Here is a 15,549-nt window from a genome sequence, read left to right on the forward strand (position 1 = left end):
AGGAGGGAAGGAAGGCTCTGGCTGTGCTGAACAGGCGGGAGACTCCGACAGCGCAGGAGAGGCGAGACGCACTGTAGGCCTGATGCGTGGTGCGGGCACTGGTGATACTGGAGCGAGGACACGCACAGGAAGCCTGGTGCGGGGAGCTGCTACCGGAGGACTGGTGTGTGGAGGTGGCACAGGATGTGCAAGGCTATGGATGTGCACAGGAGGCCTGGTGCGTGAGGCTGGCACCAACTTCACCAGCCGACTAACACGCACCTCAGGACGAGTATGGAGCACTAACTCAGGTGCCATCAAATCTCCGACACGATCCGTCGGACGAATATGATATCTATAGCACCAAGCTAGCAACTCCCTCATTACTCTCCACTCCACTTTCCCCATTAACTCCTTCACAGTCTCTGCTTCGCTCACCTCTAACACCGGCTCTGGTTCTGGTCTCCTCCTTGGCTCCTCACGATAAACAAGGAGAGTTGGCTCAGGTCCATCTCCTGACTCAGCCACTCTCCCTCTGAGCCCCCCCCCCCCCCAATACATTTTTGGGGGTGACTCTCGGGTTTCGCTCTGCGCCGCCGTGTCTGTTTCTCCAACACCATTCGCCTATAGCCTTCTTGGCACTGTTCCAGCGAATCCCATGCGGGCTCCTGCACTCTCTCTGGGTCGGCCGCCCACCTGTCGATTTCTTCCCACGTCGTATACTCCATAACGTCCTCCTTTAGCTTTTCCTGCGGTCGCTGCCTGTAAGCACGCCGCTCGGTCCGTGTGTGGTGGGTGATTCTGTAACGGCGTTCTTCGTTTGTTGAGAGAGAGTCGCACCGAAATGCAGCGTGGTGGTTAATCATGATCTTTAATGAAGAAAAAGTGACGATACATGAAATAACTTAATAAATACAAAAACAACAAACGGAACGTGAAACCTAATACAGCCTATCTGGTGACACAACACAGAGACAGGAACAATCACCCACAAAAGACAAAGCGAAACTCAGGCTACCTAAATACGGTTCCCAATCAGAGGCAACGAGAATCACCTGACAGCTGATTGAGAACCGCCTCAGGCAGCCAAGCCTATACAACACCCCTAATCAGCCGCGATCCCAAATACAACAAACCCCAATACGAAATACAACACGTAAACCCCTGTCACACCCTGGCCTGACCAAATATATAACGAAAACACAAAAACACTAAGACCAAGGCGTGACAATTACTGTGAGAGTAGTTTCTAAATGTACCAAAGTATTCTCTCGTTCTCTCTCGTAACAAGCCGCAATATTGTGTCAGTCCGCTAGAGACCTGTTTCTAATGTATTAAGTGTGTATGTTTATCCTGTGTTATCATTTAGTTAGCTAGTAAACAAATAATTAAACAAATTTGTGTAGTACTGAATCATAAGAATGGGGTTTTGCAGATGCAGGAGGTTACGAGTGTTCAGAATGATGATATTATGATTAATGAGTTCAATGTTTATGGATATAATATATATATATATAACCTTTAGAGTTTAATTCGGGAGATGGTTAAAGTTAAATAAACAAATACAAATATACCGCTCATGATGCCCCAATTCCTAATGAGTGAATTGTTGCATGATTAATTTGAAAAAAATCGGTAACAATTAAACATCTTTAGTTGATTAGATAAATAACAGTCAGATTAATGAAAGTAAAGTCACAATAATAGTTTATTATAGGATTCCTATACTTCACAGCGAGTCATGGCTCTGGTGTGAAACTCAGAGTTGTGGGTTGAGTGTCAAATTGAGCCTGAATACATTTGAATGAAATGGGATATTGTGCAATTGCATTTAATTTTTGATGTGGTGAAAGGACTGGAGTAGTAGTGTATTTGAGCCTTGCACTGCTTGAGATCTACAATGTCCACAAGGGATAGAGGATATGAGGGAAATGGTAGCACTTGATTTGAAGGTCTTATTTTACATGGCGTAGAATCTTAAATTAGACCAGTTTCTCACAGCAGGAAAATAACCCAGCAGAAACAGGAAATCGGAATTAGTGTGTGAATTATAATTAATAAACATTTTTGTTGGGATGGATACATTTTTGTAAGGGCAAATCAAGTCAAGTGGAAATTACAAAGCCTTTTTAAACAAATACACTAAAAGTATGCTGCAGGAAATTTCCTGAAACAACAGAGTGATCAAATTCAAATCCAACATCTGTAGAGCAGGATGAACTGTAAGTCAACCAAATTCATGACTGGCATTTGAGATGAGGGTCAGTTCCACTGTAATTACACTGTGCAGTCTAGTTTAGTTCATTCTAATGCCTTAGAAGTAAGAGCACTTCTTCTATACTTCAGTGAGTAGTAACACCGAGTGGTGTGTCACAGAGAAGATGTAGATTACCTGAGTATCTAGTAAAATACGTTAAGTGCCATTTCAAGTACAACACTTCATCTGTTCTATTCTGAATTGGCGGGAGCCACAATGACAATGTCATTGATCCCCACTCTGTTAGAGATAACCCCAGAGTACAGCATCTCAAAGCTCACACACACACACACTTGGGCTAAAACACACAAAGACTGCTCCACTCACTGTGGGTGGTTCTTGTAGACAGAGCCGTCCACTCCTATGGTTGTCCTCAGCCTCTCCGCAGCCTTGTTGTCTCTGATCTGTCTCAAAACAGAGACTAGCGTGGCAGCACACAGGTGGGCGGCTCGTGTCGACACCACCTGACACACCCTCTGAGTGGCCACGCAGTCCTCCCCAGAGGGGTCCAGGCCCAGCCCCCTCAGCACCTTCTCCGCACTCACCAGACCCTCCTGGTCTCTGTCAGAAAAAGAGCACCACCTCAGTTACATACTGGCTTAAAAAGTATAACATTAGGTTTGGTACTTGCTCATCATTATCATCATCACACTCATTATCATCATATTCATCAGCAGCATCATATTTATGATCATCATTAGCAGCAGCATCAAATTCATGATCATCAACCAAGTTATATCAAGATACAAGACAGAGTCAATGAAAGAGCCATGCCATCTATTATTTTATACCTTGATTAAATAGGCCCACTGTCTCACACATATTGTACACTCGTACTACTGACTTGTCGTTTTCGATGGCGGAGACAAAGCTGGTCTGGAAGTGTCCTGTGGTGAGGAGGTCAGGAGTGGTGTGACCCTTGAACGCCAGGTCCTCCTTGGCCATCTTTACCAGGATCAGACGCACCAGCTCCCCCATGTACATCCCACTGATCATCTTCTCAAACCTACACACGCACACACAGTCACGCAAATCCTGTCATGATTACATGGTTGGTACAGGCGAGCACATCAGAGGTGGAGCTCGAATGATTGCTCTCTGTCTCATGGAAATAGTTTGTGTTTATATAGTCAGCTTACTAGTTGGTTGTTCAATCTGGTTTCTACCGATGTAATTCATATGGAAAATAGCCCAAGCTGCTTGCTATAGCTTGCTAGTCTGTCTGGCCAGAAAAGTTGTTTGGTAGTAAATTTGGCCTGACTTGGTGTGTCAACTTCAGCTGTCACTTTCACTAGCTAGCCATGCAGACAACCAGCTAACTAGCTGCCAAAATGGAGATCAGAGTAATGTTGTTTATCTGTTAGGCGTAGGTTATGGTTTATCATGTTTGCTAGGTACAGATATTCACTGTTATCCTAAAATTTGACACCTTAGCTGCCGCACAGTGGAGCTCATATGATATAGATTTGCAGTGATATTTGTTTGCAGAGCCAGCTAACAAGTTGCTTGTTTTGTACTGTTTCTACAGATGCTATTCATTTGGAAACTGTCCCAGCTTTGCAACTAATTTAATCTGTAAACAGTTCTACCACATTCTTTGATTTCTTACCATCTATGAAAAGTAATCTGACCATGGGTCTTGACGTGTGAGTACCCTATATAGCCTTTATGGTTGTAATCTAACCCCGCTGATCATCCATGACCATACGAAGTGTGTATGCTTAGTGGGACCATCATTTGTTTTTCAACAAGACAATGACCCAACACAACTACAGGCTGTGTAAGGGCTATTTGACCAAGAAGGAGAGTGATGGAGTGCTGCATCAGATGACCTGGCCTCCACAATCACCCAATCTCAACCCAATTGAGAGGGTTTGGGATGAGTTGGACTGCAGAGTGAAGGAAAAGCAGCCAACAAGTGCTCAGCATATGTGGGAACTCCTTCAAGACAGTTGGAAAAGCATTCCAGTTGAAGCTGGTTGAGAGAATTGCAAAGCTGTTATCAAGGCAAAGGATGGCTACTTTGAAGAATCTCAAATATATTTTGATTTGTTTAACACTTTTTTTTAGTTACTACATGATTCCATAATGTGTTATTTCATATTGTTGATGTCTTAACTATTATTCTACAATGTATAAAATAGTCAAAATAAAGACAATCCCTTGAATGAGTAGGTGTCCAAACTTTTGACTGGTACTGTATGCACACCATGAACTGGGAAATCTGGACACTAAGGTCTTCATGAAATCATTTTGATTGACTGAAAGCACTGTATGACATCATGATGATACTGTTTACTGTGAGATGGGAATGGGAGGCGTGTAACTGTACCACATAAAATATTATGGAAACCCCTAACAGTTGATTATCAGGAAGAAAGTATGTGTATAGTTGAGGAAAAAAAGAGAGGAAGGGAGAGCAAGAGAAGTGTGAGAGTGACAGAAAAAGATATTCCCGACCACAATAGTATCCTATTTGTTGCTGCCCCTCTCCTTCCTCCCTCCACCCATTACTCTAGGTTCATGACAGGAGTGAGGGAAGTGATTGGGAGAGACATGGCTCAGCACCAGGCAGGGAGGAGGAGTTGGAGATGATTGGAGGGATAGAGTGAGGTTAAAGAGGGGAAGAGGAGTGTGAAGAGGGGAATAGAGGGAGAGGGGAAGAGGAGTGTGAAGGGGGGAATGGAAGGAGAGGGGAAGAGGAGTGTGAAGAGGGGAATAGAGGGAGAGGGGAAGAGGAGAATGGAGGGTGAGGGGAAGAGGAGTGTGAAGATGGATAGGGAGTAAAAGTCAGGACTATTATCAAAATACTGCAAGAGAATTTCCCCAAACTACTTCACCCATGGCAAGCCCTCTCAGTGGATGAAGCTATGATACAACTTGACAGTAGACTACTGTGGAAGCAGCATAGGCCCCCCCAAAAAACAGTAAGTGGGGGGTAACATATTGTGTCGCTGACTCCTTGACTGGCTACCGCCTAGCTTTCAGTGTATAGGTCGGGGGGGGGGTCAAGCAATTGAGTTGTCATGGAGCGCATGAGGAGCTCTCTCGTCACAACACTGTCTATGCTGATGACAACTGATGACAACCATACCTCTGGTGAGATATCTTCTTGATGTCGACATACTTTTGTGGCACAGCAAGGCCCAATAGAAAGAATTGACCCAAGGCCATAATGAAGGCAAGCTCCATACAGGTCAGAGTCTAAAATGGTCTGCAGATAATCTTAAAGCGTGCTACTGTAGGGACAAACGAGATGTGTACTTTCTATGTCCTAACAGCTCAGGGAATGACACCCTAAAACCAGTATCAAAACACGTCAGAATGTACTCATGCGATCCAGAGCTGGTCCTGGATTACAATTTTTAAAATGGGCCGGGTTTATAAGGAATTCCATGTAGTATAAGAACACCACCTCCCAGCTGCCCACTGCACTGAGGCTAGGAAACACTGTCATCACTGATAAATCTACGATAATCGAGAATTTCAATAAGCATTTTTTTTACGGCTGGCTATCCCTACCCTGGTCAACAGCCCTGCGCCCCCCACAGCAACTTGCCCAAGCCTCCCCCATTTCTCCTTCACCCAAATCCAGATAGCTGACGTTCTAAAAGAGCTGCAAAATCTGTACGCCTTCAAATCAGCTGGGCTAGACAATATGGACCCTCTCTTTCTAAAATTAGCTGCCACAATTGTTGCAACCCCTACTAGTCTGTTCAACCTCTTTCGTATCGTCTGAGATCCCTAAAGATTGGAAAGCTGCCGCGGTCATCCCCTTCTTCAAAGGGGGAGACACTCTAGACCAAAACAGTTACAGACCTATATCTATCCTACCTTTCTAAAGTCAAGTTAACAAACAGAACACCGACCATTTCAAATCCCACCGTACCTTCTGCGCTATGCAATCTGGTTTCCAAGCTGGTCATGGGTGCACCTCAGCCACGCTCAAGGTCCTAAACGATATAACCGCCATCAATAAAAGACAATACTGTGCAGCCATCTTTATCGATCTGGCCAAGGCTTTCGACTGTCAATCACCGCATTCTTATCGGCAGACTCAACAGCCTTGGTTTCTCAAACAACTGCCTCGCCTGGTTCACAAACTACTTCTCAGATAGAGTGCAGTGTGTCAAATCGGAGGGCATGTTGTCCGGACCTCTGGCAGTCTCTATGGGGGTGCCACAGGGTTCAATTCTTGGGCTGACTATTTTCTCTGTATGATCTCTGTATGACGTCGCTCTTGCTGCTGGTGATTCTCTGATCCACCTCTCCGCAGACGACACCATTCTGTATACTTCTGGCTAGAGGGAGACCAATTATGATTTTTCAACGCCGATACCGATTATTGAGGACCAAAAAAAGCCGATACCGATTAAATCGGGCGGTTTTTATATACATTTGTAATAATGACAATTACAACAATACTGAATGAACAATAAACCCTTTCCCTTTAACTTAATATAATACATAAATAAAATCTATTTAGTCTCAAATAAATAATGAAACATGCTCAATTTGGTTTAAATAGTGCAAAAACACAGTGTTGGCGAAGAAAAATAAAAGTGCAATATGTGCCATGTAAAAAAGCAACGTTCTAAGTTCCTTGCTCAGAACACATGAAAGCTGGTGGTTCAATATTCCCAGTTAAGAAGTTTTAGGTTGTAGTTATTATAGGAATTATGACACGTCGACTATTTCAAATCAAATCAAATTTTATTTGTCACATACACATGGTTAGCAGATGTTAATGCGAGTGTAGCGAAATGCTTGTGCTTCTAGTTCCAACAATGCAGTAATAACGAACAAGTAATCTAACTAACAATTCCAAAAACTACTGTCTTATACACAGTGTAAGGGGATAAAGAATATGTACATAAGGATATATGAATGAGTGATGGTACAGAGCAGCATAGGCAAGATACAGTAGATGATATCGAGTACAGTATATACATATGAGATGAGTATGTAAACCAAGTGGCATAGTTAAAGTGGCTAGTGATATATGTATTACATAAGGATGCAGTCGATGATATAGAGTACAGTATCTACGTATGCATATGAGATGAATAATGTAGGGTAAGTAACATTATATAAGGTAGCATTGTTTAAAGTGGCTAGTGATATATTTACATCATTTCCCATCAATTCCCATTATTAAAGTGGCTGGAGTAGAGTCGGTGTCATTGACAGTGTGTTGGCAGTAGCCACTCAATGTTAGTGGTGGCTGTTTAACAGTCTGATGGCCTTGAGATAGAAGCTGTTTTTCAGTCTCTCGGTCCCAGCTTTGATGCACCTGTACTGACCTCGCCTTCTGGATGATAGTGGGGTGAACAGGCAGTGGCTCGGGTGGTTGATGTCCTTGATGATCTTTATGGCCTTCCTGTAGCATCGGGTGGTGTAGGTGTCCTGGAGGGCAGGTAGTTTGCCCCCGGTGATGCGTTGTGCAGACCTCACTACCCTCTGGAGAGCCTTACGGTTGAGGGCGGTGCAGTTGCCATACCAGGCGGTGATACAGCCCGCCAGGATGCTCTCGATTGTGCATCTGTAGAAGTTTGTGAGTGCTTTTGGTGACAAGCCGAATTTCTTCAGCCTCCTGAGGTTGAAGAGGCGCTGCTGCGCCTTCCTCACGATGCTGTCTGTGTGAGTGGACCAATTCAGTTTGTCTGTGATGTGTATGCCGAGGAACTTAAAACTTGCTACCCTCTCCACTACTGTTCCATCGATGTGGATGGGGGGGGGGGTGTTCCCTCTGCTGTTTCCTGAAGTCCACAATCATCTCCTTAGTTTTGTTGACGTTGAGTGTGAGGTTATTTTCCTGACACCACACTCCGAGGGCCCTCACCTCCTCCCTGTAGGCCGTCTCGTCGTTGTTGGTAATCAAGCCTACCACTGTTGTGTCGTCCGCAAACTTGATGATTGAGTTGGAGGCGTGCGTGGCCACGCAGTCGTGGGTGAACAGGGAGTACAGGAGAGGGCTCAGAACGCACCCTTGTGGGGCCCCAGTGTTGAGGATCAGCGGGGAGATGTTGTTGCCTACCCTCACCACCTGGGGGCGGCCCGTCAGGAAGTCCAGTACCCAGTTGCACAGGGCGGGTCGAGACCCAGGGTCTCGAGCTTGATGACGAGCTTGGAGGGTACTATGGTGTTGAATGCCGAGCTGTAGTCGATGAACAGCATTCTCACATAGGTATTCCTCTTGTCCAGATGGGTTAGGGCAGTGTGCAGTGTGGTTGAGATTGCATCGTCTGTGGACCTATTTGGGCGGTAAGCAAATTGGAGTGGGTCTAGGGTGTCAGGTAGGGTGGAGGTGATATGGTCCTTGACTAGTCTCTCAAAGCACTTCATGATGACGGATGTGAGTGCTACGGGGCGGTAGTCGTTTAGCTCAGTTACCTTAGCTTTCTTGGGAACAGGAACAATGGTGGCCCTCTTGAAGCATGTGGGAACAGCAGACTGGTATAGGGATTGATTGAATATGTCCGTAAACACACCGGCCAGCTGGTCTGCGCATGCTCTGAGGGCGCGGCTGGGGATGCCGTCTGGGCCTGCAGCCTTGCGAGGGTTAACAAGTTTAAATGTCTTACTCACTTCGGCTGCAGTGAAGGACAGACCGCATGTTTTCTTTGCAGGCCGTGTCAGTGGCACTGTATTGTCCTCAAAGCGGGCAAAAAAGTTATTTAGTCTGCCTGGGAGCAAGACATCCTGGTCCGTGACTGGGCTGGGTTTCTTCCTGTAGTCCGTGATTGACTGTAGACCCTGTCACATGCCTCTTGTGTCTGAGCCGTTGAATTGAGATTCTACTTTGTCTCTGTACTGGCGCTTAGCTTGTTTGATAGCCTTGCGGAGGGAATAGCTGCACTGTTTGTATTCAGTCATGTTACCAGACACCTTGCCCTGATTAAAAGCAGTGGTTCGCGCCTTCAGTTTCACACGAATGCTGCCATCAATCCACGGTTTCTGGTTAGGGAATGTTTTAACCGTTGCTATGGGAACGACATCTTCAACGCACGTTCTAATGAACTCGCACACCGAATCAGCGTATTCGTCAATGTTGTTGTCTGACGCAATACGAAACATCTCCCAGTCCACGTGATGGAAGCAGTCTTGGAGTGTGGAGTCAGCTTGGTCAGACCAGCGTTGGACAGACCTCAGCGTGGGAGCTTCTTGTTTTAGTTTCTGTCTGTAGGCAGGGATCAACAAAATGGAGTCGTGGTTTTCCGAAAGGGGGACGGGGCAGGGCCTTATATGCGTCGCGGAAGTTAGAGTAACAATGATCCAGGGTCTTTCCACCCCTGGTTGCGCAATCGATATGCTGATAAAATTTAGGGAGTCTTGTTTTCAGATTAGCCTTGTTAAAATCCCCAGCTACAATGAATGCAGCCTCCGGATAAATCGTTTCCAGTTTGCAGAGAGTTAAATAAAGTTCGTTCAGAGCCATCGATGTGTCTGCTTGGGGGGGGGGGGGGGGGGGGGGTATATACGGCTGTGATTATAATCGAAGAGAATTCTCTTGGTAGATAATGCGGTCTACATTTGATTGTGAGGAATTCTAAATCAGGTGAACAGAAAGATTTGAGTTCCTGTATGTTTCTTTCATCACACCATGTCACGTTGGTCATAAGGCATACGCCCCCGCCCCTCTTCTTACCAGAAAGATGTTTGTTTCTGTCGGCGCGATGCGTGGAGAAACCCGCTGGCTGCACCGCTTCGGATAGCGTCTCTCCAGTTAGCCATGTTTCCGTGAAGCAGAGAACGTTACAGTCTCTGATGTCCCTCTGGAATGCTACCCTTGCTCGGATTTCATCAACCTTGTTGTCAAGAGACTGGACATTGGCAAGAAGAATGCTAGGGAGTGGTGCACGGTGTGCCCGTCTCCGGAGTCTGACCAGAAGACCGCTTCGTTTCCCTCTTTTTTCTGAGTCGTTTTTTTGGGTCGCTGCATGTAATCCACTCCGTTGCACTGGTTGTAAAGGCAGAACACAGGATCCGCATCGCGAAAAACATATTCTTGGTCGTACTGATGGTGAGTTGACGCTGATCTTATATTCAGTAGTTCTTCTCGGCTGTATGTAATGAAACCTAAGATGACCTGGGGTACCAGTGTAAGAAATAACACGTAAAAAAACAAAAAAAGCAAAGCTCTAAACCATTTGTATTTCATATACCTTTGACTATTGGATATTCTAATAGGCACTATAGTATTGCCAGCCTAATCTCAGGAGTTGATAGGCGTGAACAACTCTGTAAATCAAGCATTGCTAAGAGCTAGCCCAACCAACTACCTCTTTCCCTACTGTATTTATTTAGCTCCTTTGCACCCCATTTCTACTTTGCACATTCTTCCACTGCAAATCTACCATTCCAGTGTTTTACTTGCTATATTGTATTTACTTTGCCACAATGGCCTTTTTTTTGCCTTTACCTCCCTTCTCACCTCATTTGCTCACATCGCATATAGACTTGTTTCTCCTGTATTATTGACTGCATGTTTGTTTTACTCCATGTGTAACTCTGTCGTTGTATGTGTCGAACTGCTTTGCTTTATCTTGGCCAGGTCGCAATTGTAAATGAGAACTTGTTCTCAACTTGCCTACCTGGTTAAATGGTGAAATAAATAAATAAAATAAAAGCTGCTGGCAAACGCAGTAATGTTTGAATGCTTACGAGCCTGCTGCTGCCTACCACCGCTCAGTCAGACTGCTCTATGAAATATCAAATCATAGACTTAATTTATAATATAATAAACGCAGAAATACGAGCCTTAGATCATTAATGTGGTCGAATCCGGAAACTATCATCTCGAAAACAAAACGTTTATTCTTTCAGTGAAATACGGAACCGTTCCGTATTTTATCGAAGGGGTGGCAACCAAGTCTACATTTTGCTGTTACATTGCACAACCTTCAATGTTATGTCATAATTATGTCAAATTCTGGTAAATTACATCGCAAAGACCCAGGCGGCCCAAACTGTTGCACATACTCTGACTCTGCGAGCAATGAATGCAAGAGAAGTGACAATTTCCCTAGTTAATATTGACTGCTAACATGAATTTCTTTTAACTAAATATGCAGGTTAGAAAATATACTTCTGTGTATTGATTTTAAGAACGGCATTGATGTTGATGGTTGGGTACATTCGTGCAACGATTGCGCTTTTGTTAAATAATCCCCCGTTTGGCGAAGTAGGTTGTGATTCGATGATAAATTAACCGGCACAGCACTGATTATATGCAACGCAGGAAAAGCTAATTAAACTAGTAATATCATCAACCATGTGTAGTTAACGAATGATTACGTGATGATTGATTTTTTTTCCTATACGTTTAATGCTAGCTAGCAACTTACCGTGGCTCCTTGCTGCAGGTGGCCAGCCTGCCACGCAGTTTCCTCGTGGAATGCAATGCAAATCGGCCATAATCGGCGTCCAAAAATGCCGATTGGTGTGAAAACTTGAAATCGGCCCCAATTAAAATTGTCCATGCAGATTAATCGGTCGACCTCCACAGGTTTGTGTTAACAAACCTCCAGACGAGCTTCAATGCCATACAACACTCCTTCCGTGGCCTCCAACTGCTCTTCAATGCATGCAAAACTAAATGCATGCTCTTCAACTGATCGCTGCCCGCACCTGCCCGCCCATCTGCTACTCTGGACGGTTCTGACTTAGAATATGTGGACAACTACAAATACCTAGGTGTCTGGTTAGACTGTAAACTCTCCTTCCAGACTCATATTAAACATCTCCAATCCAAAATAAAATCTATCTTATTTCGCAACAAAGCCTCCTTCACTCATGCTGCCAAACATACCCTCGTAAAACTGACTATCCTATCGATCCTGGACTTCGGCGATGACATTTACAAAATAGCCTCCAACACTCTACTCAGCAAATTGCATGTAGTCTATCACAGTGCCATCCATTTTGTCACCAAAGCGCCATATACTACCCACCACTGCGACCTGTATGCTCTTGTTGGCTGGCCCTTGCTTCATATTAATTGCCAAACCCACTGGTTCCAGGTCATCTATAAGTCTTTGCTAGGTAAAGCCCCACCGTAGCTCACTGGTCACCATAGCAGCACCCACCCGTAGCACACACTCCAGCAAGTATATTTCACTGGTCATTCCCAAAGCCAACTCCTCTATTGGCCACCTTCCCTTCCAGTTCTCTGCTACCAATTACTTTTTTTTTTATCACTGAAGCTGGAGTCATATCTTCCTCTCTAACTTTTAGCATCAGCTGTCAGAGCAGCTTACCGATCATTGCACCTGTAAACAGCCATCCAAATACCTCATCACCATATTGTTATTTGTTTTGTTGCTCCTTTGCACCCCAGTATCTCTACTTGCACATTCATCTTCTGCACATCTATCACTCCAGTGTGTAATAGCTCAATTGTAATTATTTCACCACTATGGCCTATTTATTGCCTTTACCTCCCTAATCTTACTACATTTGCACACACTGTATATATATTTTTCTATTGTGTTATTGACTGTACATTTGTTTATCCCATGTGTAATTGATGTTTGTGTCGCACTGCTTTGCTTCAACTTGGCCAGGTCGCAGTTGTAAAGAAGAACTTGTTCTCCAATGGCCTACCTGGTTAAATAAAAGGGTGAAATAAAAAAATTCAACATCAACCAGTTCAGGAGCTACTAGAATGTTGGATGGACAGGCAGGAAAATGGTGGAAGTATGTGTGGAGGGATGCTCAAAATTGCTATTATTAATGCTTACATTGTGTGGGGGCACTGCAAAGACCCCTTCCCAGAAACCGCAGGCACCTGTCCCTGAAGGCATTCAAAATGCAAATTGCACATTGGCTTTGTGATGGATACAGTGGCAGGAAGCGAAGAGCCAAGAGTGTGGCACCAGGGGGTGTGGACCGATTTGTAACTCATAATTTGAAAGCAGGACAAAATTATGAGAGGGCACAGGAAAGGGTGTGTGGTGTGCATCCGGGGTGAATGCAGGGCAAAGAGTGGGAGAGTGGGTTTTGAAATCATTTCTAAATAGTGCCCTCCGGTCAACTTTTTGATACCAGGGTCCAAAGAGTTAACCTGTTTGGGCTAGGGGGCAGCATTTTCACGTTTGGATGAAAAGCGTTCCCAGAGTAAACTGCCTGCTACTCAGTCCCAGTTGCTAATATATGCATATTATTAGTAGATTTTGATAGAAAACACTGAAGTTTCTAAAACTGTTTAAATGATGTCTGAGTATAACATAACTCATATGGCAGGCGAAAACCATGAGAGAAAGATTGCCCACTTCCTGGTTGGATTTGAGGTTGGTCGTTTTTCAGCTCATTCCCTATTGAAGATAGTGGGATATTGGTCATGTTGCACTTCCTAAGGCTTCCACTAGATGTCAACAGTCTTTAGAACCTTGTTTGATGCTTCTATTGTAAAGGAGGGGGGAATGAGTCAGAGGTAAACAGAGGTTTTTGGATATAAATATGAACTTGAGCGAACACAACATACATGTATTGCGTAACATGTTGTCCCAGGAGTGTCATCTGATGAAGAATATCAAAGGTTAGTGATACATTTTTATCTCTATTTCTGCTTTTTGCGACTCCTCTCTTTGGTTGGAAAAATCGCTGTATGCTCTCTGTGACTAGTTGCTGACCTAACATGATATGTTCTGCTTTTGCCGAAAAGATTTTTTGAAATCGGACACTGTGGTTGGATTAACGAGAATGTTCTCTTTAAAATGGTGTCTAATACTTGTATGTTTGAGAAATTTGAATTATGATATTTCTGATGATTGAATTTGGCGCCCTGCAATTTCATTGACTGTTGGCGAGGGGTTCCACTAGCGGAAAGGAACACAGTTCCTAGACAGGTTAATTAACAAGGTGAAAATTACAGTTTCCACAACAAGCCAGATCTACATGGCATCTGGAGGTTGATATCTTTTCCAGGTGGCCTTGGGCAATAGACAAAGAAGACTAGCGTAATAGACAGTATAGTAGAAGTAGTGAGCGGGCCATGCGTCTGCCCTCTCACTCACAGCTGTTTGCCGGGGTTGAGGGAGCCGGCGTCGATCTCCCGGTCGAAGTCTGTACGGAGGTCATCCAGAGCGCCGTCGTCACCGAATGCCCCCCACTCCATGTTGACACACATCCTCCCCTCGTCCCCCTCCACCAGCTCCAGGTGACGCATCTCCTCCATGTAGCAGGCGTTAGTGCCGGTACCTAGGGGGGCAGCGACAGACAAAAAGGTCATACTGTTGGCAACAGGGACATAAGGACTGACTAATCTGATGACAAAGAAAATCAACCTCTGGAGCAGATATGTGGATATTGACTCATCAACAATCACGCTTCAAAATCTAATTCAGGTTTAGACTTGTACAGAGGTTTCAATGCTAAGCCTTTTACACCAAAAGCACAATTGAATATGTCGCAATAAACCCACAGTAGGTGTATTATTTACATACTGATTATACTCCCCTCCATATGTTTTTGAACAGTGGACATTTTGTTTCATATGAGGCGAAAGTACCGAATGTCAGTTTTTATGTGAGGGTATTTTCATACATATACAACAATATAAATGCATGTTGGTTTCATGAGATTAAATAAAAGATCCCAGAAATGTTCTATACACACAAAAAACTTCTCTCAAATTCTGTGGACAAATTTGGTTACATCCTTGTCAGTGAGCATTTCTCCTTTGCCAAGATAATCCATCCACCTGACAGGTGAGGCATATGAAGAAGCTGATTAAACAGCATGATCTAAACAGCATAATCATTAAAGCTGCACCTTGTGCTTGGGACAATGAAAGGCCACTCTAAAATGTGTATTTTTGCCACGCAACACAATGCCACAGATGTTTTGAGGGCGCGTGCAATTGGCATGCTGACTGCAGGAATTTCCATCAGAGCGGTTACCAGAGATAATGTTAATTTCTCTACCAGAAGCTGTGTAAAACATTTTAGAGAATTTGGCAGTATATACAACCGGCCTCAACCACAGACCACGTGTATGTGGTGGGCGAGCGGTTTGCGGATGTCATCGTTGTGTTGGTGGTGGGGTCATGGTATGGGCAGGGTTAAGCTATGGACAATGAACAAAATTGCATTTTATCGATGACAATTATAATGCACAGAGATACAGTGACAAGTTCACTGTTTACTGCTTTACTGTTTAGACATGAAAGCACTTTATCGAATCCCCCATGTGAAGAAGTCACTTTAGTGTATTAATGTAGTCAAAAGTTTAATATTTGGTCCCATATTCCTAGCATGCAATGACAACATCAAGCTTATGAGACTACAAACTCATTGGATGCTTTTGCTGTT

At 44.2% G+C, this 15,549-nt stretch overlaps 1 protein-coding gene across 1 annotated transcript in view; it reads right to left on the reverse strand.

Moving 5' to 3' along the window:
- LOC109881999 (hexokinase-2) overlaps window positions 1–15,549 on the reverse strand; it is a 76,723-nt gene that overhangs the window by 14,316 nt on the left and 46,858 nt on the right. Inside the window, exons 7-9 of the mRNA XM_020474103.2 lie at window positions 14,254–14,437; window positions 3,081–3,242; window positions 2,564–2,797 (exon numbers count right to left, since the gene is read on the reverse strand). Coding sequence (XP_020329692.1) covers window positions 2,564–2,797; window positions 3,081–3,242; window positions 14,254–14,437 — 580 coding nt within the window. The remainder of the gene's footprint in view (window positions 1–2,563; window positions 2,798–3,080; window positions 3,243–14,253; window positions 14,438–15,549) is intronic.

The sequence above is a fragment of the Oncorhynchus kisutch genome, linkage group LG3, assembly GCF_002021735.2.
Source record: "Oncorhynchus kisutch isolate 150728-3 linkage group LG3, Okis_V2, whole genome shotgun sequence".
NCBI classification, from domain to species: Eukaryota; Metazoa; Chordata; class Actinopteri; order Salmoniformes; family Salmonidae; genus Oncorhynchus; species Oncorhynchus kisutch.